The sequence below is a fragment of the Scyliorhinus torazame genome, chromosome 18 (assembly GCF_047496885.1).
Source record: "Scyliorhinus torazame isolate Kashiwa2021f chromosome 18, sScyTor2.1, whole genome shotgun sequence".
Taxonomy (NCBI): domain Eukaryota; kingdom Metazoa; phylum Chordata; class Chondrichthyes; order Carcharhiniformes; family Scyliorhinidae; genus Scyliorhinus; species Scyliorhinus torazame.
In genome coordinates, this window is record NC_092724.1 from 67824806 (window position 1) to 67848617 (window position 23812).

General features: G+C 48.7%; 1 protein-coding gene across 5 annotated transcripts in view; it reads right to left on the reverse strand.

Annotated features, from left to right (window-relative positions):
* eps15l1a (epidermal growth factor receptor pathway substrate 15-like 1a) overlaps positions 1-23812 on the reverse strand; it is a 607694-nt gene that overhangs the window by 302297 nt on the left and 281585 nt on the right. For all 5 annotated transcript variants that reach the window (XM_072482837.1, XM_072482838.1, XM_072482840.1 and 2 more), the window contains one exon: positions 13582-13779. In XM_072482837.1, coding sequence (XP_072338938.1) covers positions 13582-13779 — 198 coding nt within the window. The remainder of the gene's footprint in view (positions 1-13581; positions 13780-23812) is intronic.

The window sequence follows — 23812 nt, forward strand, 5'->3', positions numbered from 1 at the left end:
TGAAATGAATGGTTGCCATTTTAAGTACAACCTTTCGTCCGACCTCCTAATGGTGTACTTGACCTTCTCCATTCAACGGCAACCAACTCCTGAAACTGCATGATAAACAAACCACACAAATTGTAGAACCCCTCCTACGCTCCACTTAACTCAAACTTCACCTTCTCCAGAGTCAAAAATTCCAGCCACGGAGAGGCAGAAGGCAGAGAAGCTGACCTCCACCCCAACAGGACCCACCTACGAGCAATCAGTGAGGCGAAGGGTCTGCCCCCGCACCAGCCTGCAACTTTGGCCAGTCCAACACCCCGAAAATAGCCTAGAGGGGACCAGGCTCCAAATACACATGCAGCACCCCCCAAGATGGTGTTAAATACTTTCCTCCAAAACCTTTCCAGCTTCGGGCAGGACCAAAACATGTGCACATTGTTTGCGGGGCTCACAGACATCCTCTGAGAATATGGCGCAAGCTATAGAATGTCAAACAGAGTTTTAGTCTGGATCTAGAATCAAGCTTGATGGGAAAATGAAATGTCAAAGAGAACATGGTCTCTTTGGTCTAATGGAATTTATGTTATCTCTTATGTTTTTGCGCTAGACAGTTGCAGTAACAAAACACGGCCTTGGGAATCGTTTCTAATTCTACAGATAACTATATTTTAGCTGAGAGCCACAGAATGCTGTATTTCTCAGGCCTCCTCTAAAGGGCTGTCCTTGGGAAGGAAACATTGTCATTTTATTATATAAGTAATTGTCTGCTGTATTAACTTTGACTTGCATCTGTAGACACTCTGATGTACAATGCTCAAGTCCCGGCCGTGAATAAACGTACGTTGAAGTAACTTGGTGTTCGATTGATCATTTCATCCGGACTGAAGGGAAACTAATTCACACCTCCACCCCCTCAAAGAGCCGGGTCATCCTTGCTTTTGAGGTGTGTCCTATACACAACCTTCAATTGTATCAGCCCTAACCTCGCTCACCCTTCGCAGCACCTCAAGCCACAGTCCCTCTTGCATCGCCCCACCACCCCCCAACATTTCCTCTCACTTCACCTCAACCCCCTCCATGGACACCCTATCCTCCTCCAGAATCCTCCCATAAATCATCGATACTGCTCCCTTCTCCAAACCCTCCCCCCCCCCTGCTGACAGTATTGCCTCCAATAGTGAGGGGGCCGGCACTATAGGGAAGGTCGGGAAAGCCTTCATGCAAAATCTCGGAACTGTAGGTGCCTAAACCCTTCCTCCTGCGCAAACCCGTACTTCTCTCCCAGCTCCTCCAAGCTCGCAGATTGTTCATTACCTTAATCCCGTCTCCTCTCATCTCCGAATCCTCGCATCCAGCCTCCCCGGCTGGAACCTGTGATTCCCCCTAATCGGCATCCCCCCAACCCAGCCCTCAGCTTAAAGTGCTGCCGAAGCTGCCTCCAGATCTTCAAAGTTGCCACCACCACCGGACTTACCTAGAACCTTCCTGGAGCCATCAGGAGCGGTGCTGTTGCCAGCTCCCTCAAACCTGACCCCCCACACGAGCCCTCCTCCATCTTAACCCATCGGGACTCCTCCTCCTCCCACCCCGCTCCGCACCTCCTCAGTATTCACTGCCCAGTAATAGTACAATAAGTTTGGGAGGCCTAACCCCTGCCCCCTGCCTGCTGCCCTCTCTGCAAGACTGCCCTCCTAACCCTGGCCACATTCCCCCCCCCAAAAAAAACAAGGTGACCAATTTGTCCACCTCCTTGAAGAAAGATTTGGGTAGAAAGACTGGCAGGCACTGAAATAAGAACATTCCCTTCCTTCCGTCCAAAGCCAATCCCCAGTCCCATCTCTTATTTTAACCCCAGTCCTTCAGCCTTCACAAATACCTCTGCCACCTCCACTGTGTCAAGGTAGAAGTCCCTAGAGTTATAGGTCACCCTCAGCTTCACCGGGTAGACCACGCTGAACCTCACGCCATTACTGTAGAGTGCTGCCTTCACCCGACCAAGGCCACCCACCTTCTCGCTAGCTCCAGATAAGTCCTGGTATATACAAATACCAGCTCCTTCCTACTTCACCTCACTTTTGTTTCTTTTTTTGGCCTTTGTTTCGCCCAACTCAGGACCTTCTCCTTGACGTGATATTTGTGAAAACAAATTCTGACCGCCCTTGGCAGCTCATTTGTCTTTGGCTTGGGCCTGAGCGACCGATGAGCCCTGTCCAAATCATACCGGGAGGGTTCTTCCCCCTCTCCCAACAACTCTGCCAGCATCTTCGCAAAGTACTCAGTCGGCCTCGGGCCTTCCAACCTCTTGGTCAAGCCCACAATTCTTAAATTCTGCCGCCTTGACCTGTTCTCCAGGTCTTCCACCTTGGCTCCAGGTCCTCTGTTGGCCTCCACCACATTCCGCAGCTCCACACCCATCGAGGTGAACTGGTCACTATGTTGTAACAGAGCTTCCACCACCCCCTTCAACTTCTCTCCTTGCTCCCGTACCTCGACTGATGTCTTCAACACCGCTGCTTCCATCGGGGCCATCGCCTCCTCCAGCATCTCCTTCATCGCTGCCATCATCTCCTTACGCATCACCTCCATCTGCTTGACAAACTGCTTTTCGAACTCTCCAACCATCACCTTGGTCAAAGTCTCTACTGTGAAGGATGCGGCCCCACCCAGCAACCCATCCTCCGCCATCTTTCTTGCAGCCGGGCTGACCCGTTCACTCGATGGCGAACTTTCGTTCGCCCCTTCTCCCCGACGGCTTTTTTCTGGTTCTTCGACATTCCCCTCCTTCCTCATGTCTTCCTGCACCAGCTTATCCAAAAACTGTCCCTGGGACCAGGCATTAAAAAACGGAACCACCCAACGTGCGACTTCCACCTACATGGCGCCAATGGAAGTCTCCGGTTTCAGAATATAAAGAAGTAAATCATCTGCATACAAGGACACCCTATACTCCATCCCTCCCAGAATTATGCCCTTCCACTTACTAGAAGGTCTTAATGCTATGGTCAGAGGTTCAATTGCTAAAACAAATAAAAGTGGAAACAGTGGACATCCCTACCTCGTACCCTTATTCCGCGGAAAATAACCCGAGCTCAAGGTATTTGTGCGAAGGCACGCAGTGGGGGCCCGATACAGCAAGCAAATCTAAGATATGAACTTTTGGTCAAAAGCACAAACTGTGACCCAAACAGTAATACTCCATCTGCCAATAGTTTGCCCACCCACTTATCCTATCAATAGCCCTTTACAGGCTCCTTATGCCCTCTCCACTCTCCTACCTACCTTTTCCCTCCTCCTATCTCATTCAATGAGATGTTTATTTTCCTGGGATTGTTTATAATAATTCTGTCGAACAGAAGAGCATATAAAATCTCCGCAGCAATTTTTTAAACTCACCATGCAGAAAAATATGAGGTTTATAAAATGTGAAAGTTTTATTACTAATCATTTTGGTTCAATCTTTACCTCCCAATCTGCTCCCCAGTTTTTTTTTCAGCTCATTCTCTTCTCTCTTTCCATTATGATTTTACCTTCTACATTCCTTTCTACCACAAACCAGCTTTACTGTACACATCTTCGTTCTTGTCCTTGCTTCTCCCAGTCCGCTCTCAATTCCCTTAACTCAACACTCATCTGCAGCCCACGCACTACAGCATCTGCACAATACGACCTCACTGATCTGTTTGTTTGCCATTGTGGAATAATTCAGCCCACAAAAACATTGCTTTCACAACTCAAACACTTTGCACAAAGAAAATAAACTATCGAAAGCAAACAGCACAGAGCTCCAATTGCACAACGTGCCCAATTATTTGCACTCTCTGTTTTGATAACTGTATGTAAAAGCTGCTAGGTTCATACTTATTGTGTAACAGTAGAACAACACTTATTTGATGCCCGACACAGAAATTCCTCCCAAGGCTTCAGGCGGATGGGCCAGGGGGGGTATAAAGTACAAGATAAAAGGTAATTTTTTTTTTTAAAAGTCACAGTCAGAGAGACAGCCAGGAGCTTGGGTTTGGCAACTGTACTAAATGAGGCTGCAGAGATGGAGGTAGCCAGGTGCGGTAGTTGGAGGTGGGTACAGTATGTCAATGAAGATCAGAAACGACAGTTTGATTTATGAGAACATAGAACATAGAACGATACAGCGCAGTACAGGCCCTTCGGCCCACGATGTTGCACCGAAACAAAAAGCCATCTAACCTACACTATGCCATTATCATCCATATGCTTATCTAATAAACTTTTAAATGACCGCAATGTTGGCGAGTTCACTACTGTTGCAGGTAGGGCATTCCACGGCCTCACCACTCTTTGCGTAAAGAACCTACCTCTGACCTCTGTCCTATATCTATTATCCCTCAGTTTAAAGCTATGTCCCCTCGTGCTAGCCATTTGCATCCGCGGGAGAAGACTCTCACTGTCCACCCTATCTCACCCCCTGATCATTTTGTATGCCTCTAATAAGTCTCCTCTTAACCTTCTTCTCTCCAACGAAAACAACCTCAAGTCCATCAGCCTTTCCACATAAGATTTTCCCTCCATACCAGGCAACATCCTGGTAAATCTCCTCTGCACCCGCTCCAAAGCTTCCACGTCCTTCCTTTAATGCGGTGACCAGAACTGTACGCAATACTCCAAATGCGGCCGTACCAGAGTTTTGTACAGCTGCAACATGACCTCATAACTCCGGAACTCAATCCCTCTACCAATAAAGGCCAACACTCCATAGGCCTTCTTCACAACCCTATCAACCTGGGTGGCAACTTTCAGGGATCTATGTACATGGACACCTAGATCCCTCTGCTCATCCACACTTCCAAGAACTTTACCATTAGCCAAATATTCCGCATTCCTGTTATTCCTTCCAAAGTGAATCACCTTACACTTCTCTACATTAAACTCCATTTGCCACCTCTCAGCCCAGCTCTGCAGCTTATCTATGTCCCTCTGTAACCTGCTACATCCTTCCGCACTGTCGACAACACCACCGACTTTAGTGTCGTCCGCAAATTTACTCACCCACCCTTCTGCGCCCTCCTCTAGGTCATTGATAAAAATGACAAACATCAACGGCCCCAGAACAGATCCTTGTGGTATGCCACTTGTAACTGAACTCCATTCTGAACATTTCCCATCAACCACCACTCTCTGTCTCCTTTCAGCTAGCCAATTTCTGATCCACATCTCTAAATCACCCTCAATCCCCAGCCTCCGTATTTTCTGCAATAGCCTACCGTGGGGAACCTTATCAAACGCTTTACTGAAATCCATATACACATCAACTGCTCTACCCTCGTCTACCTGTTCAGTCGCCTTCTCAAAGAACTCAATAAGGTTTGTAAGGCATGACCTACCCTTCACAAAGCCATGTTGACTATCCCTGATCATATTATTCCTATCTAGATGATTATAAATCTTGTCTCTTATTATCCCCTCCAAGACTTTACCCACAACAGACGTGAGGCTCGCCGGTCTATAGTTGCCTGTGTTGTCTCTACTCCCCTTTTTGAACAAAGGTACCACATTTGCTAACCTCCAGTCCTCTGGCACTATTCCTGTAGCCAATGATGATAAAAATCAAAGCCAAAGGCCCAGCAATCTCTTCCCTGGCCTCTCAGAGAATCCTAGGATAAATCCCATCAGGCCCCGGGGACTTATCTATTTTCAGCCTGTCCAGAATTGCCAACACCTCTTCCCTACGTACCTCAATGCCATCTATTCTAATAGCCTGGGTCTCAGCATTCTCCTCCACAAAGTGAATACTGATGAAAAATATTCATTTAGTATCTCGCCTATCTCTTCAGACTCCACACACAACTTCCCAACCCTGTCCTTGACTGGCCCTACTCTTACCCTAGTCATTCTTTTATTCCTGACATACCTATAGAAAGCTTTTGGGTTTTCCTTGATCCTACCTGCCAAATACTTCTCATGTCCCCTCCTTACTCGTCTTAGCTCTCTCTTTACATCCTTCCTCGCTACCTTGTAACTTTCCATCGCCCCAACTGAAACTTCACACCTCATCTTCACATAGGTCTCCTTCTTCCTCTTAACAAGAGATTCCACTTCTTTGGTAAACCACGGTTCCCTCGCTCGACACCTTCCTCCCTGCCTGACCGGTACGTACTTATCCAGAACACGCAGTAGCTGTTCCTTGAACAAGCTCCACTTATCCAGTGTGCCCAACACTTGCAGCCTACTTCGCCAACCTATCCCCCCCAAGTCACGTCTAATGGCATCATAATTGCCCTTCCCCCAGCTATAACTCTTGCCCTGCGGTGTATACTTATCTCTTTCCATCACTAACGTAAACGTCACCGAATTATGGTCACTGTCCCCAAAGTGCTCTCCTACCTCCAAATCCAACACCTGGCCTGGTTCATTACCCAAAACCAAATCCAAAGTGGCCTCGCCTAGAAAGATCTAGGCAGGAGCAAAAAACAGCAGGGAAGAATTTTAAAAAGTAGAGGATGGGCGGTTGGTAGAGAAAGCATAGTCAAGAGTGAGGTGGCACGGTAGCACAGTGGTTGGCCCTGTTGCTTCATACTCCAGGGTCCCAGGTTCGATTCCCGGCTTGGGTCACTGTCTGTGTCGAGTCTGCACGTTCTCCCCATGTCTTCGTGGGTTTCCTCCCACAGTCCAAAGATGTGGTTAGGTGGATTAGCCATGATAAATTGCCCTTAGTGTCCAAAAAAGTTAGGTGGGGTTACTGGGTTACGGGGATACGGTGGAGATGTGGGTTTAATTGGGGTGCTCTTTACAAGGGCCAGTGCAGATTCGATGGACCGAATGGTCTCCTTCTGCACTGTAAATTCTATGATACTATGATATAGTTTCAGCATCTACGATAGATTAAAAACCCAACCAATGTTGTCGAACCAGTGTTGTATCTTCGATTGAATTACATGCCAACCACTCCAGTGCACAAAAACAAAACACACATATCTCCAATGGGACACACAAATCCTGAAACTCCCTCCCTAACGGCACTGTGTACCTACACCACATGGACTGCAGCAGTTCAAGAAGGCAGCTCACCACAAACTTCTCAAGGGAAAATATGGATCAAAAATAAATGCTGACTGAGCCAGCGAAGTTCATGTCGCGTGAATGAATAAAGAAACTCATTGCTTTGTATTTCTTTTACAGATCACATTGTCTATATATTACATAAATTCTTCCATGTAACACACAAAATGTACAATATCACATACACTAAGTAAGTCCTGCACAGCTCCATATTATTCAATGATTAAAATATCTGCAAACTTAATATCTACATGGTAACAAAAGGAGCTCCGAAGCTGAGGCACAGATCAGTAAGTGGTGCATTGGACATAAATGTTTGAAAAATTCAGAGAGTGGCATGAAGTTCACCTCTTGTAACAATATATATAGGGATGTTAGGCAATGGAGCGCACCCACCATATATTAGATTACCACAGAATTAAACAACGAGATAGGGGAGCTGTCAAAATTGAAATACAACCTTTTTTTCCTCATTCATGGGATGTGGGTGACGCTGGTCAGACCAGCATTTGTTGCCCAGCCCTAATTGCCCTTGAGAAGATGTTGGTGAGCTGCCTTCATGAACTGCTGCAGTCCAGTAATTACCACTGATGACTCACAACACCAGCAAACCGGATTAGATTCCCACCTTGGGTGACTGACTGTGTGAAGTTTGCACTTTCTCCTCATGTCTGCGTGCGTTTCCCCCAGGTGCTCCGCTTTCCTCCCCTAGTCCAAAGATCTGCAGGTTAGATGGATTGGTCATGCTAAATTGTCTCTTCATGTCCAAAGGTTAGATGGGGTTACGGGGGTAGGGCATGGAGATTGGGTTTAGGTAGGGTCCTCTTTCAGAGGGTCGGTGCAGACCTGATGGACCGAATAGCCTCTTTCTGCACTGTAGGGATTCTATGATATGATGTAGATACACCCATGATGCTGTTAGGGAGGGAGTTCCAGAATTTTATCCATGCGACAGTGATGGAACGGCCGATATACTTCCAATTCAGGATGGTGAGTGGCTTGGAGGGAAACTTCCAGGTGGTGGTGTTCCCGTGTGTCTGCTGCCTTTATCCTTCTAGATGGTGGCAGTCGTAGGTTTGGAAGGTGCTGTCTAAGGCAGTGTTTTTCAAGCTTTTTCCCCGGGAACCAATTTTGCCAACCAGCCGACCTTCGCGATCCACGGCAGCCGACCTTTGCGACCCATGCCATGTTCACTTACCTTCAATGTGAAAGGGGAGCCTGCTTGGTCCTCACAATCTCACTTTAATCAGGTTCAAAGGAGGAGAGGGCAATGCACATATCAGGTGGAAACTTCAGCTAGTTCCTTTGCACCGTCTTCATCTTCACGAAAACGAAAATCCAACCTCGAACATACAAGTCATCGTGGAGGGCAATAGCAACAAAATGCAAAACTCAGCACTAGATACTCCTGGGATAATAACAGAAGGTGATCCATCTTCACAGTTCCCTTCTCAGCAGCTGGAAAATGGAAGCAACTCTGCTTCATGATTTGGCGTCAAAAGTACATACATGGGAGGCACTTGATGGCAAGTGTGCGTGCAGGGTGTGTGACCTGCCCTCTGCTGCTGCTTCTGTCCAGAAGACTCCACACAGCCTCATTTATTTTCAATATAACAGTCATGTAGAAAATTGCCCAGGCATGTCATGTACTCAAAAAGTAGGACATATGCAACCTAGCCCCTTCAGTCAATTCGCGAAGTGATTCAGCCGCCATTCTCAATGTAACAGCTGGTAGCAGCCGGTTGGTGCTTCTCCGGCAATCGAGACCACGCAGGAACGCCGCGACCGATTGTTCTTACGTGCTCTTGTAGCTACAGTATTTATATCGCTAGTCCAGTTCAGTTTCTGGTCAATGGTAACCCCCAGGATTGATAGTGGGGAATTCAGTGATGGTAATATAATTGAATGTCATGGGGCGATGGTTAGGTTCTCTCTTCTTGGAGATGGTCATTGCCTGGCACTTGTGTGAAGCAAATGAAACTTGCCACTTGTCAGCCCAAGCCTGGATATTGTCCAGGGCTTGCTGCATTTGCACATGGACTGCTTCTGCAGCCAAGGAATTGCAATTGGTGCTAAACATCGCACAAATATCAGCGAACATCCCCACTTCTGACCTTATGATGGAAGGCAGGTCATTGATGAAGCAGTTGAAGATGGTTGGGCCTAGATCACTACCCTGAGGAACTCCTGCAGGGATGTCCTGGAGCTGAGGTGACTGACTTCGAACAACACAACCATCTTCCTTTGTGCCAGTTATGACTCCAACCAGCGAGAGCTTTGCCCAAATCCCATTGGCTCCAATTTTGCTGGGGCTTCTTAATGCCACACTCCGTCAAATGCTGCATTGATGTCAAGGACAGTCACTCTCACCTCACCTCAGGAATTCAGCACTTCTGTCCATGTTTGAACCAAGGCTGCAACGAGGTCAAGAGGTGAGTGGCTCTGGCAGAACCCAAATTTTTTTTAAAATCTTTTTATTGGCATTTTCAAAATGATATACATTGCCATTCGTTTTCATTTATTGTACAGTCCCAAAGATTTCTTCTTAGGTTTCTCTATTTACAGTTTGTCGCCGTCTTGCTCAGCATACAATCCTCCCAATTCCCCCCCCCCCCCCCCCCCCCCCGTCCACCCCACCTCCAGCTCCCCTCTCCTTGACCCACACCCCCTCCCTTCCCCCCGTTTTCACTGCTGGTTTTCCATTTTTTCTTGCTGGGTTTTGCTACCTATGATGGGCCAGGGTTTAGAGAACACCAAAGTAAATCATGGAGTTCACCTGACCAACAACTTTAAATAGATTTTGGTTATGGGGAGCACAAGGGCCCACTTTACAGTGTGACACAACAGAGAGCCAAAGTATGTTTAAAACAAAACAACGTCTACTCTATGAATCCAGTTAACATTTTATAAACACACAGTAAACAGTTTATCAACTACCTATCCTGACCACCCCCTGAAAGGTACAGTACTCTATAGATAACCCTTGATAACTTTCCAAACAACATTCACAAGTTAAATCCTCTATAAATAACGACAACATGTTTAAATGCTCTACAGAAACAGGTATTACTTTGAAATCATCAATGATCTGGAGACATTCCTTAGCTTGTAGAGACAGATCATTATACAGCTGCTTGCTTTGAATGTAGCTATTCACCTCTGAAAACGAAACCAAAAACTCACTGCAGCTGCCAGCTCAAAAACGAAAGTGAAAGACAGACAGCCCAGCTCCACCCACACACTGACATCACTGCAGCTATTTGATAAGACACCCATTTCTTAAAGGTACATCCACCTGACATACCTCACCTTGCTCACCCACCACCCCCACCCCTGGTCTGGTCCACCCTCGCTTTCCTCTTTCTATCAAGTCCTGGCTATTTCTCCCTGGCTACTGGCTATTTATTTATTTATTTATGTGTTGGCCACAAACAGGTCTCGGAACAGTCGGGTGAATGGCTCCCATGTTTTGTGGAAGCCCTCTTCCGACCCACGGATGGTAAATTTGATTTTTCCATTTGGAGAAATTCTGATAGGTCGGACTGCCCTTCTGCAGCTTTAGGTGGTGCTGCTGACTGCCAGCCGAGCAGGATTCTATGGCGTGTGATTAGGGAGGCAAAGGCAAGGGCGTCCGCCCTCCTCCCCATGAAGAGATCTGGCTGGTCTGACCTCCACTTTCGGGCATGGCTCCACCCACATCCCCACCACTTTGGACATTGCCTCGAAGAAAGCTGTCCAGTACCCAGCAAGTCTGGGGCAAGACCAAAACATGTTGGCATGATAGGCCAGGCCTCCTTGGCACCGTTCACATCTATCCTCCACTTCCGGGAAGAACCTGCTCAGTCGGGTTCTGGTCAAGTGGGCTCTATGTACCACTTTTAGCTGCGTTAGGTTGAGCCTCGCACATGTGGAGGTAGAGTTTACCCTGTGCAGTGCTTCGCTCTAAAATCCCCACCCTATTTCGAACCCCAAATCTTCCTCCCATTTCCTCCTTGTCATGTCCAGTTCGGTGTCGGCCCTCTCAAGAAGTCGTTCGCACATGTCACTACAGTTCCCTCTGCCTAGGATATCTGCACCCAGTAGCTCTTCTAATAGTGTCTGTCGTGGTGGTCGCGGGTATGTTCTTGTCTCCTCCATAGGAAGTTTTAAAGCTGCAGGTATCTGAGTTGGTTGCCTTTACCTAGTTGGAATCTCCGTCAGTTCTTCCAGCGTTGTGACCCTACCGTCAGTGTATAGGTCCCTGACTGTCAATGCCCCCCCCCCCCCCCCCCCCCCGTCCTATCTCCACCATTTGAAGGTGGCGTCGGTGAGTGCTGGTGTGAATCTGTGGTTATTGGAGATGGGGGCTTTGGCGGACATTTTGGTCAGTCCGAATTGCTGCCGTAGTTGGTTCCACGTCTGGAGGGTGGCTATCACCAGTGGGATAATCCCCTCTTGGGAGGGGACGGGAGTGCCGCCGTGGCGAGGGCCCAGAGAGAGGTCCCCTTGCAGGAGGCCTCCTCCGCACACACCCACTCGGCCTCTGGCTCCTTTATCCCTCCCATCACTCTTTCCGCCGTCGCTGCCCAGTGGTAGAATTGTAGGTTTAGGAGGGCTAGCCCTCCCTGGATTTTGTTTTCTGCAGGACCTTCTTTGTGATCCTAGCATTCTTCCCCCCCCCACCCCCCATACGAATGCCATGATTAATTTGTCCAGTGTGTTGAAAAGGCCTTGGGGATACAGATTGGGATGGATCTCAGTAGGAAGCGGTATCTGGGCAGTACGTTCATTTTGATCGTCTGTACTCTCCCTGCCAGGGAGAGTGGGAGTGTGTTCGACCTCTGCAGGCCCTTTTTGACTTCCCCTGTCAGACTGGTCAGGTTCTGTTTGTGGATCCCCGTCCAGTCATGAGCGATTTGGATCCCCAGGTGGCGGAATTTGTGTCAGGTTTGTTTAAACGGCGGTCACACCAGTGCAGTCCCTCCCCCTTGCGGGTTCACCGGGAAAATCGCACTTTTGCTCATGTTGAGTTTGTAGCCCGAGAAGGCATCAAACTCTTTCAGGAGCGTGATGATTCCTTCCAGGCTGCTTTGTGGGTCCAAGATGTAGAGGAGCAGGTCATCCGCGTAGAGCGAGACTCTATGCTCTCTGCCTCCTCTTTGGATCCCCCTCCAGTTCTTTGCTGTTCGGAGAGCGATCGCTAATCATTCGATCGTTAGGGCGAACAGCAGTGGCGACAGCGGGCATCCCTGCCTGGTGCCCCTGTGCAGCTGGAAGTACTGGGAGCTGGTGTTGTTTGTCCGTACGCTCGCCATGGGAGCGTTGTATAGGAGCTTCACCCAGGAGGTGAACCCTGTTCCGAGCCCGAACCTCTCCAGTACCTCTATAAGGTACTTCCATTCAACTCTGTCAAAGTCCTCTTCTGCGTCCAGGGAGACGATCACCTCAGGTACTCTGTCCCCGGATGGGGTCATGCTCACGTTCAGCAGGCGCCTGATGTTCAATAATAGCTATCTATCTTTGACAAAGTCCGTTTTCAAAGTCCACCTCTGGTTCGCAGTCTTCTAGCCTTTTGGCTAGGATATTGGCCAATTTTTTGGCATCTACATTCAGTAGGGAGATGGGTCTGTATGACCGCATTCAGTCGGTTTTTGTCTTTCTTAGGTATTAGCGAGATTGAGGCCTGTGCTAGCGTAGGTGGCAGTGTGTCCCTCGCCAGCGAGTCTGTGAACATCTTCCGCAGGTGCGGGGCCAGTGCTGTCGCGAATGTTTTGTAGAAGTCCGCCGGGAACCCGTCTGGTCCCCGCGCCTTACCCGCCTGCGTGGCGTTTATACTCTCCATGATCTCTCCCAGTTCTAGTGGTGCTCCCAGGTCCCGTTTTCTGTCCTCCCCCACAGCCGGCATGTCCAGTCCATCGAGGAACTGTTTCAACCCCGAGTCACCTGGTGCGGGTCCGAGGTGTCGTCCGCCGGTAAAAGTCCTCAAGGGTCTTGTTAACTTTGCCTGGGTCCGTTTCTAGCGTGCCTCTGTTGTCCTTAATTTGCGCAATCTCCCTGGTGGCTGCCTGCTTTCTCAGCTGGTGCGCCAACAGGTGGCTGGCTTTGTCCCCGTGTTTACATAGGGTCCCCCGTGCCTGGCGGAGTTGGTGCACTGCTTTCCTCGTGGAGAGCAGATCAAAGTTCATTTGTAGCTTTTTCCTCTCTGCCAAGAGCTCTACGGTCGGTGCCTTGGAGTATTTACAGTCTACCTCCAATATGGAGTTGACCAGCTGCTGCCTAGCCACTCTCGCCTCTCTATCCCTTCCCGCTTTAAAGACGCTAATTTCCCTTCTAATCACGGCCTTAAGCACCTCCCAGAAAGTGGAGGGTGAGACTTCCCCAGTTTGGTTGGTTCTTCCTGCCCCCACCAATTTAGGAATCTAAACCTGAAATCAATGGTTCTTTCAAAAAGCATTTCATCTTCAAATATGTAGAGACATCAATGATCTATTTTTCCTCCTTTTTAACAAAAACTACCGAGACAGAGGGAGACACTGAAAGGCAGAAATACAGGGAAGAGCAGCAGATATATACAGTTCTCACCTGATTAATTTCATCCTGGGTAGATTTCAGCGATTTAATGATAGTCTCAAGTTGGACTTTGCCAGCCTCAATACTCTGTTCTAATTGTGCTTCCTCCTGTTGCAGTTTATTCAGCTCTACCTTGGCTTTGTTTAGCTCCTCTTCCTGGGATTGCATATCTGATTCCTGATTTGCGATCTGTGTCTTCAGCGATGAAATCTGCCCCACACAAATTCAATATAATTAAAGCACACAACACCAGCAATGTGACAATTGTCCTGAGAAAATATAGTACACAGTATGCATCGTTCAAACATAGCATTCAAATACCTCATTATATCTGAGGCTTTGTCACATCACATATAATGCCTATTGGCTTACAAAACGTATTATTTTCTGGACAACAGATGCTGCAGTCACAGTACGTCAAGTGAGCTTACATAACAATGATTCACCACCATGCATTAGTCATGAAAAACACCTCCAACTCAACATCAGCTAAGATAGGATTACTCAATTAAAACACAAAACAACTGCTTCGCACAGCAATATGCAAAAGATGCTGTCGGGGGTTCAAAGGATACAAAATATTCAATGGTTTGAATTGTTTGCAGAATATATACTGTGCCCACACATACACAAACACACACTTCCAGATCTCCAGTGGCATTTTTCAGATAATAAAGCTTTTTTGAATTCCTCATACAGCATATGTATGGACCATTAATTAGCGATGCATAAACGGGTCAAATTTGCTTTTATTTCATGGAAAGCAAATTTGTGTTGCAGCTTTAGGGATTGCATTTAGTAATTCTGCCATTCCCTCCCCCTGTCCGCTTGGCTGGATTCAGTTCATCTCAGTCTTTCCTAAAGTTTTTTTTGTTATGAAACCTTACCACAATTATGTGAAATTATTTGAAACAGCAAATTCAATTATTGTTGCAGCTTGAAAAGTCAAGTTCCAGGATGGCTTGAAAGAATCACAGTGATCTGTGCCAGGAAATTCTCCACAGAGCACATGCTCAAACCGTTTCATGCCACAAGCTACACACCGGATGCACAAGTGCAGTTGCTAATTCTCTCAAACTCAGCATGATCGATCTTTAAATGAGCTAAAACATAAGACCTGTATTTTGCAGCAGTAATTACCTCAAAATCACTTGCACTCGCTGTCATATTCCTCTGAAACAGACAGGAGCTTCTGGAGTACAGACATGTGCAATTAAACAGAAGTAATCATCACTGATTCTTTTTTTTTTTTTAAATATAAATTTAGAATACCTAATTTATTTTTTCCAATTAAGGGGCAGGTTAGCGTGGCCAATCCACCTACCCTGCACATCTTTGGGTTGTGAGGGCGAAACCCACGCAAACACGGGGAGAATGTGCAAACTATACATGGTCAGTGACCCAGAGCCAGGATCGAACCTGGGACCTCGGTGCCGTGAGGCAGCAGTGCTAACCCTGCGCCACCGTGCTGCCCTCGTCATCACTGATTCTATGCTTCTCCCTCGGGCACGCTACTCAAATACGCCAGAGTGCAAACAATTAGAAATCAGTGAATTTGGACTTCCGGTGGCAGCCTTGGAATGAGTGGTCGCACACAGGGTGGCTCCTGCTTGAAGGTGTTGGTTTTGGTCCCTTTTACCTGAACTTTGGGGAATTTGGGCAGAATAATTGAGCAGAACAGGATCAGTTCTCCCATGGATGGGCATGTCTGTGGGCTATCAAACTTGACAGAAGACAGTGAGAGCCCTGGCTAAAGTGTTCACGGAGACTCGTGACGCAGCATCAATTGGGAAAATGGTGGAGGGGTAGGGTCTTTGTTGACTGGAAAGCTGCCAATGGAGGAGCTGATGAGCTTCATTGGCGGCACGGTAGCACAGTGGGTAGCACTGTTGCTTCACAGCACTAAGGTCCCGGGTTCGATTCCCGCTTGGGTCACTGTCTGTGCAGAGTCTGCACGTTCTCCCCGTGTCTGCGTGGGTTTCCTCCGGGTGCTCCGGTTTCCTCTTAAAAGTCCCGAAAGATGTGCTTGTTAGGTGAATTGGACATTCTAAATTCCCCCTCTGTGTGCCCGAACAGCCGCCAGAATGTGGCGACTATGGGCTTTTCACAGAAACTTAATTGCAGTGTTAATGTATTCCTACTTGGGACAATAAAGATTATTATTATTAAGGACAAATTTCAGCAGCAGCAAAAATAAGTGCAGAGTGACTGGTCAAAGGCGATTGAGGGGGCAGTGGGACCTCTTCACTGCACTTTGAAACGGGTGGAGAAGAGCCTGAAGGTGCAGGGGGCAATGATCCAAGAGGTGGAGAAGGTGGTGGCCAACCAGGGTGACCAGATTGCATCATTGGAAGCGGAGATGGCACTTCTGGGGGGCATGTGCAAAACGCTGCAAGCAAAGTTGAGGACCAAGAAAACAAGTCCAGGCAGCAAAATCGTTGCAAGAAATGCTAGTGAACGGAAATGAAGTTGGGGGGCTGCAGTGGTTAGTCAGTGTGGGGGAGGAGGAAGAAGGGATGTGGGGAGGGAGAGGGGCTAGGAGAGTGGGGTGGTGGAGGGGAGGGTACATGGTGGTTATGTTTGTGATAGTGAGTGGGGTGCTAGTGGCAACTCCTGTGATACTGGTGAATGTGTATGCACCTAATTGGGATGACGCCGAATTCAAGAAGTGTCTATTGGGAGCGATCCTGGACTTGGACTCTCACGTGCTAATTATTGGGAGGGGAATTTTAATTGTGTACTGGAGCCGAGGGTGGATAGGTTGAGTCCTAAGTCGTTGTGGAGGTTGAAAATGGCAAGAGAGCTGGGAGGGTATATGGAGAGGATGGGGGTGGTGGATCCATGGAGGTTTGGGCACCCAGGAGAGAGGCAGTACTCCTTCTTGTTGCAGGTATATCAGGTATATTCCCGGATTGAGTTTTCGTGGGGAGCCGGGCGGTGCTGATGGGAGTGGAAGGAGCGGAATATGTAGGGAAAGTGATTTCTGACCACGCTCCGCACTATCTAGATGTGAGACTTTGTTTGGGTCAGGCGGCAGAGGTGGGGGTGGAGGTTGGATTAGGGGCTTTTGGCGGACAAGGAGTTCTGTGGGAATGTGACGGTGGCGATTAAGAATTATGTTGAGTTCAATCTGAAAGAAGAGTTATCAGCAGCCACGTTTTCGGAGGACTTGAAAGCGTTGGTCGGGGGGGTCATTTTGTTCAAGGCCCATAATGACAGGAAAGGGAGGGAGGGGAAGCAGCGGTTGTTGGTCGAGATAGTTAAGGTTGATAGGCAGTACTCTGTGCCCTCATGAAGGAGATGCTGGCAGAAAGAGGCTGCAGAGCAGTTTGACTGGTTGGCGATAGGAAGGGCGGTCGGTCAGCTGCGGCAGGCGCCGGGGGTAGAGTATGGGTATGGGGAGAAGGCAATCCGCATGTTTGCCGACCAGCTGTGGAGACAGGCAGTATTGAGGGAAATCCTGGAGATCTGATTGTAAAAATTTTATAAATATGAAATTTAAGTCAATCACGAAGTGTAATATCAGTAGTGAGACACAGTAAATACACTTAACCAGCGGATTGTCTGTGGTGCTGCTGAGAAAAGGTAGATCTGCAGATTGTATTTTTTTATATTCATTCAAGGGATGTGGGCTTCGCTGGCTAGACCAGCATTAATTGCCCATCCCTAATTGTCCTCGAGAAGGTGGTGGTGAGCTGGCTTGCTGAACCGCTGCAGTTCATGTGATGTAGGCATACCCACAGTACTGTGACAGAGGGAGTTCCAGGATTTTGACCCTGTGATAGTAAAGAAAGGGCAATATAGTCAGGATGGTGTGTGGCTTGGAGGGGAATCTGCAAGTGGTGGTGTTCCCAGGTATCTGCTGCCCTTCCTTCTAGATGGCAGTGGTAATGGTTGTGGAAGGTACTGCCTAAAGAGCCTGGGTGAGTTTCTGCAGTGCATTTTGGTGATGGTATACATGGCTCATTGGCAGTGCAGGGATTGAATCTTCATGGAAGGAATGCCAATCAAGCGGACTGATTTTGTCCTGGGTAGCATCAAGCTTCTTGAGTGTTGATGAAGATGCACTGATCCAGGCAAATGGAGAATATTCCATTACATTCCTGACTTGTGCCTTGCAGATGATGGACGGATTTAGGGAGTCAGGTGATGAGCATGCACCGCAGGACTCCTAGCCTCTTGACCTAGCCATGATAGTTATATGGCTAGTCCAGTTCAGCTTCTGGTCAATAGTAACAATTTGAGGGCAGCACGGCAGCACAAATGACTAGCACTGTGGATTCACAGCGCCAAGGTCCCAGGTTCGAAACCGTGCTGGGTCACTGTCTGTGCGGAGTCTGCACGTTCTCCCTGTGTCTCCGTGGGTTTCATCCGGGTGCTCCGGTTTCCTCCCACAGTCCAAAGACGTGCAGGTTAGGTGGATTGGCCATGCTAAATTGCCCTTGGTGTCCAAAAGGTTAGGAGGGGTTATTGGGTTACGGGGATAGGGTGGAAGTGAGAGCTTAAGTGGGTCAGTGCAGACTCGATGGGCCGAATGGCCTCCTTCTGCACTGTATGTTCTATGTTCTAACCCCAGATTGTTGTTTGTGGGGGAATTCAGTGGCAGTAATGTCATCAAATGTAAAGGAACGATGGTTAGATTCTCTCTTGTGGGAGATGGTCATTGCCGGGCATTTGCATGATGTGCAAATTACTTGTCAGCCCAAGCCTGGATATTGTCCAGGTCTTGCTGCATTTGGACATGGGCTGCTTCAGTATCCGTAGAGTCGTGAATGGTGCTGAACATTGCGCAATCATCAGCGAACATCTCCACTTTAGACCTTTTGACGGAAGGTCACTGATGAAGCAGCTGAAGATGGTTGGGCCCAGGACGCTCTCCTGAGGAACTCCTAGTGATGCCCTAGAGCTGAGATGATTGACCTCCAACAGCCACAGCCATCATCCTTTGTGCCAGGTATGACTCCAACCAGCTGAGTGTTTTCCCCCGGATTCCTATTGATGCCAATTTTGCTAGGGCTCGATGATGCCAAGTAGTCAAATGCGCTTTGATATCAAGTGCAGTCACTCTCACCTCACATCTGGATTTCAGCTGTTTTGTCCTTGTTTGAACCAAGGCTGCAATGAGATCAGGAGCTGAGTTGCACAAGCGGATTCAAACTGACTTGTCAGTGAGTAGGTTATTGCTAAACAAGTGCCACTTCATTGCACTGTTAATGACCCCTTCCATCACTTCACTGATGATCAAGAGTTGAATGATAGGACAATAATTGGCCAGGTTGCATTTGTCCTGCTTTTTGCATACAGGACATCCCAGGGCAATTTTCCACATTACTGGGTAGGTGCTAGTGTTGTAGCTTTACTAAAACATCTTGGCTAGGGGGCATGGCAGGTTCTGGATGCACAAATCTTCCCTACTATTGCCAGAAAAATATATGGCGCCAATCACTTGGTGAGCTGATGATGATGAAATGAAAGCATTTATTTGGATGGATAAGGGGGCAGAGCAGCAGCACTGTAGTGCAGTTAAGTATGGGTGCATTTTTTTTTAAAGAGCATACTCTATGAGCTATAAAGAACAGTGACAGAAGGGAATTGGAAAATAGCCTTTATTTGATAGGAGTGCTCTAAATTTACCAAGAAGCAGCATGGCAGATGGAAGTATCTGGAAGTCAAAAAATATCAAATCAACTAAAATAAAGTAATGAATTTTGCTCTCTGGTTATAGTTGGAGAGGGTGTTTTAAGAATAGGACATCTCGGTTAACCAGCCGTAAGAAACGTGTATATAAACAGTATCTTGGAGTTTGACATGAAGCGTGATGTGATGACAGGAAAAGAACATTGCTTTAGGAGATTTTAAATGCTGGTGGATTTCCCGTACTCACATTGGCACAGGTCTTCCTACATGGACATTGAAGCATGTCAGGACCCTGAGGAAATCCGAAATTGCGCCCATCTGCAGTACTTACAGGGAGCTTTCAACTTCCCATTACCAGCTTCACCCCACCCAGACTGCTCCACGATTCCAATGGCAGTGGGATCAGATGGTCATAGCCATTGACCTGGGCTATTTGACCTCTACTTATTCTGGTTCTTACACATTTACTTAGAACATTTCAAAGCAGTTATACAGCCAGCATAACTCAGGTAAATCAGCTGGATATAACAGCGCTTCATCACCCCAACCAATGTTCCTACCCCCACCCCTGGCAATGTTCAGCTCCTACCACCCAAAAAGTTCACCCACACCACCCCTCCTGCTCCGCCTCTCCAATCTCGTCTTCTGAAATCAGTGGACACTGCCCAGTCGATGTTGCAAGAGTCAGCATTGTCGTGGGGTATGGGAGAGAGGTAGGGTGAGCACAGTCATGCATTGGGGGGGGCTGTGGTTCAGAACTTTTGTGCGATGGGGGTTTGAACATGCCAGGGGCAGCACGGTAGCACAGTGGTTAGCACAGTTGCTTCACAGCTCCAGTGTCCCAGGTTCGATTCTCCGTTGGATCACTGTCTGTGCGGAGTCTGCACGTTCTCCCCGTGTTTGCGTGGGTTTCCTCCGGGTTCTCCGGTTTCCTCCCACAGTCCAAAGATGTGCAAGTTAGGTGGATTGGCCATGCTAAATTGTCCTTAGTGTCCAAAAAAAAGGTTAGGGGGGGGGGGTTACGGGGATAGGGTGGAGGTGTGGAGAAACGGTGGAGGTATGGGTTTAGGTAGGGTGCTCTCTCCAGGGGCGATGCAGACTCGGTGGGCCGAATGGCCTCCTTCTGCACTGTAAATTCTATCAGTGGGGACATCATTGCGGTTGGGGGACTGAGCATTGTCGCGGGGTGAGAGGATTGAGCATTGCCAGGGAGGAGGGATTGAGCATTGCAGGGGGATGTGAGGGGATTGAGTGTTGTCAGAGGGGTGGGGGTGAAAGTATTAAGCATTGCACGGGAGGGGGAGGGGTGGAGCATTGTCAGGGGGGTGAGGGGATTGAACATTGTCGGGGGGGTGGGGGGTGAGGGGATTGAACATTGTCGGGGGGGGCTGAGGGGATTGAACGTTGTCCGGGGGGGTGAGGGGATTGAACGCTGTCGGGGGGTGAGGGGATTGAACATTGTCGGTGGCGAGGGGATTGAACATTGTCGGGGGTGTTATGGGCCAGGGTTTAGAGAACCCCAAAGTGTATCATGGAGTTCACTTGACCCGCAACCTTTAATAGATTGTGATATGGGGAGCACACGGCCCACTCTACAGGGGTGGTAGAGCAGAAATGGAAAAGTATTTTTTTTAAAAAGCAAAACAATGTTTATTCTATGAACTCAAGTTAACCTTTTGAAAACATACAGTGAACATCTTAGCAACCATCAATTCAAATACCACCCCAAAGACTACAACACTAAGTAATCCTTTAAGCTTTCCTTTTAACATCCATACGACTTAAAAACAAAACCTTTAACAGAAGCACATCAGGTTAAAGTCACTACTGAAAACATTTAGAATTCTGAATTCACCAAATGATCAAGAGATAGTCTTTTGATGGCAGAGAGAACAGCAGTACACCTACTTGGTCTGGCTTCAGCTTCAACACTAAAACCCTGCAGCAAATAGCCTAAAACGAAAGTAAGAAGCTGACAGACAGCCCAGCTCCACCCACATTCTGACATCACTGCAGTAATAAACACGCATTTCTTAAAGGTACTCTCACGACAGATATTTATATACACACTCATTTCTAAACACCCATTTCTTAAAGGTACTCTCACATTACAGGAGGGTGAAGGGATTGAACATTGTCAGGAGGGGTGAGGGGATTGAACATTGTTGGGGGGGGTGGGGTGAGGAGATTGAACATTGTTGGGAGGGAGAGGGGATTGAACATTGTCGGGGGAGTGAGGGGGTTGAACATTGTCGGGGGGGGGTGAAGGGATTGAATATCGTCGGGGGATAAGGGATTGAGCATTGTCGGGGGGATGAGGGGACTGAACATTGTCGGGGGGATGAGGGGACTGAACATTGCCGGGGGGCTGAGGGATTGAACATTGTCGGTGGGTGAGGGGATTGAACATTGTCGGGGGGGGGGGGGGGGGGGGGGTGAAGGGATTTTAAAATATATTTATTTATTTATTAAAGTTTTTTACCAACACAATTTTTTCCCCCTACAAACAATAACCCCCCCCTCCCGTAACAAAATAACACGAAATCGCACTGAGCAAGATATATACATGGCAAAATGGTATATTTACATAGCTTTACACACTGGCTCTCTCCCGCACGTGCCAGTTTCCCCCACCCTTCATGTTAGCTCCTGCTCATCCATCGCCCCCCCCCCCCCCCCACCCCCCCCCCCCACAAGCAATCCCCCATTAGCCTCCTTCCACATTAGCAAGATCCTTCGCCGGGCTACTAGGGACGCAAAGGCCAGAATGCCGGCCTCTTTCGCCTCCTGCACTCCCGGCTCGGCCACTACTCCAAATATTGCTAGCCCCCAGCTTGGCTTGACCCGGACTTTCACCACCTGAGATATTGCTCCCGCCACTCCTCTCCAGAACTCCTCCAGTGCCGGGCATGACCAAAACATATGGACATGGTTCGCCGGACTCCCTGAACACCTTCCACATCTGTCCTCTGCCCCAAAGAACCTACTCAACCTTGCCCCTGTCAAGTGCGCTCTGTGAACCACCTTAAATTGTATCAGGCTGAGCCTGGCACATGAGGAGGAGGAATTAACCCTACCCAGGGCATCAGCCCACAAACCTTCCTTGATCTCCTCCCGCAGCTCCTCCTACCATTTACCCTTCAACTCCTCTGCTAGCGCTTCCCCCTCTTCTTTCATCTCTTGGTGTATTGCCGAAACCTTGCCTCCCCGACCCATACACCCGAGATCACCTTGTCTTGAATTTCTTGTGCCGGGAGCAACGGGAATTCCCTGACCTGTCGCCTCACAAAAGCCCTCACCAGCATATATCTAAATGCATTTCCGGGGGTAACTCAAACTTCTCCTCCAGTGCCCTTAGGCTCGCAAATGTCCTGTCAATGAACAAGTCCCCCATTCTCCTAATCCCCGCCCGATGCCAGCCCTGGAACCCCCCGTCCATCTTCCCCGGGACAAACCGGTGGTTACCCCTGATCGGGGACCACACCGAGGCTCCCACTGCACCCGTGCCGTCTCCACTGGCCCCAGATCCTTAACGTTGCCGCCACCACCGGGAGCGTGGTATACTTTGATGGCGAGAACGGCAGCGGTGCAGTCACCAACGCCCCCAAGCTCGTTCCTTTACAGGACGCCATCTCCATCCTCTTCCATGCCGCCCCCTCTCCCTCCATAACCCACTTGCGGATCATCGCCACATTTGCTGCCCAGTAGTAGCTCCCTAAGGTTTGGCAGCGCCAACCTTCCTCGGTCCCTACTGCGTTCCAGGAACCCTCTCCTTACCCTCGGGGTCTTATTCGCCCACACAAACCCCATAATACTCCTACCTACTCTCTTGAAAAAGCCCTTGTTGATCACGATGGGAAGGCACTGAAACACAAACAAAAACCTCGGAAGGACTACCATTTTGACCAACTGCACTCTACCGGCCAGCAAGAGCGGTAACATGTCCCATCTTTTGAAGTCCTCCTCCATTTGGTCCACCAACCTCGTCAGATTCAGTTTATGTAGGGCCCCCCAACTCCTGGCTATCTGGATCCCCAGATACCGAAAACTCCCCATCGCCCTCCTCAGCGGTAGGTCCCCTATCCCTCTTTCTTGGTCCCCTGCCTGTAATACAAAAAGCTCACTCTTCCCTACATTGAGCTTATAGCCCGAGAACTCCCCAAACTCCCTCAGAGTCTGCATGACCTCCACCATCCCCTCCACTGGGTCTGCCACGTACAGCAACAGGTCATCCGCGTATAGCGACACCCGATGCTCTTCTCCCCCTCGGACCACCCCCCTCCATTTATTAGACTCCCTCAGTGATATGGCCAAGGATTCGATCGCCAATGCAAACAACAGGGGGGACAGGGGGCACCCCTGCCTCGTCCCTCGGTACAGTCGAAAGTACTCCGACCTCCGCCGGTTCGTCACTACACTCGCCACCGGGGCTCTGTAAAGGAGCTTAACCCAGGTGATAAACCCTCCCCCGAACCCAAACCTACGCAACACATCCCAGAGGTACTCCCACTCTACTCGGTCAAAGGCCCTCTTCCCCGCTGGGGGCTGGGATCTGTACAGCTCTTCATAGAAGGCCTTAAATACCTTGTTTATTTTTGTCGCACTC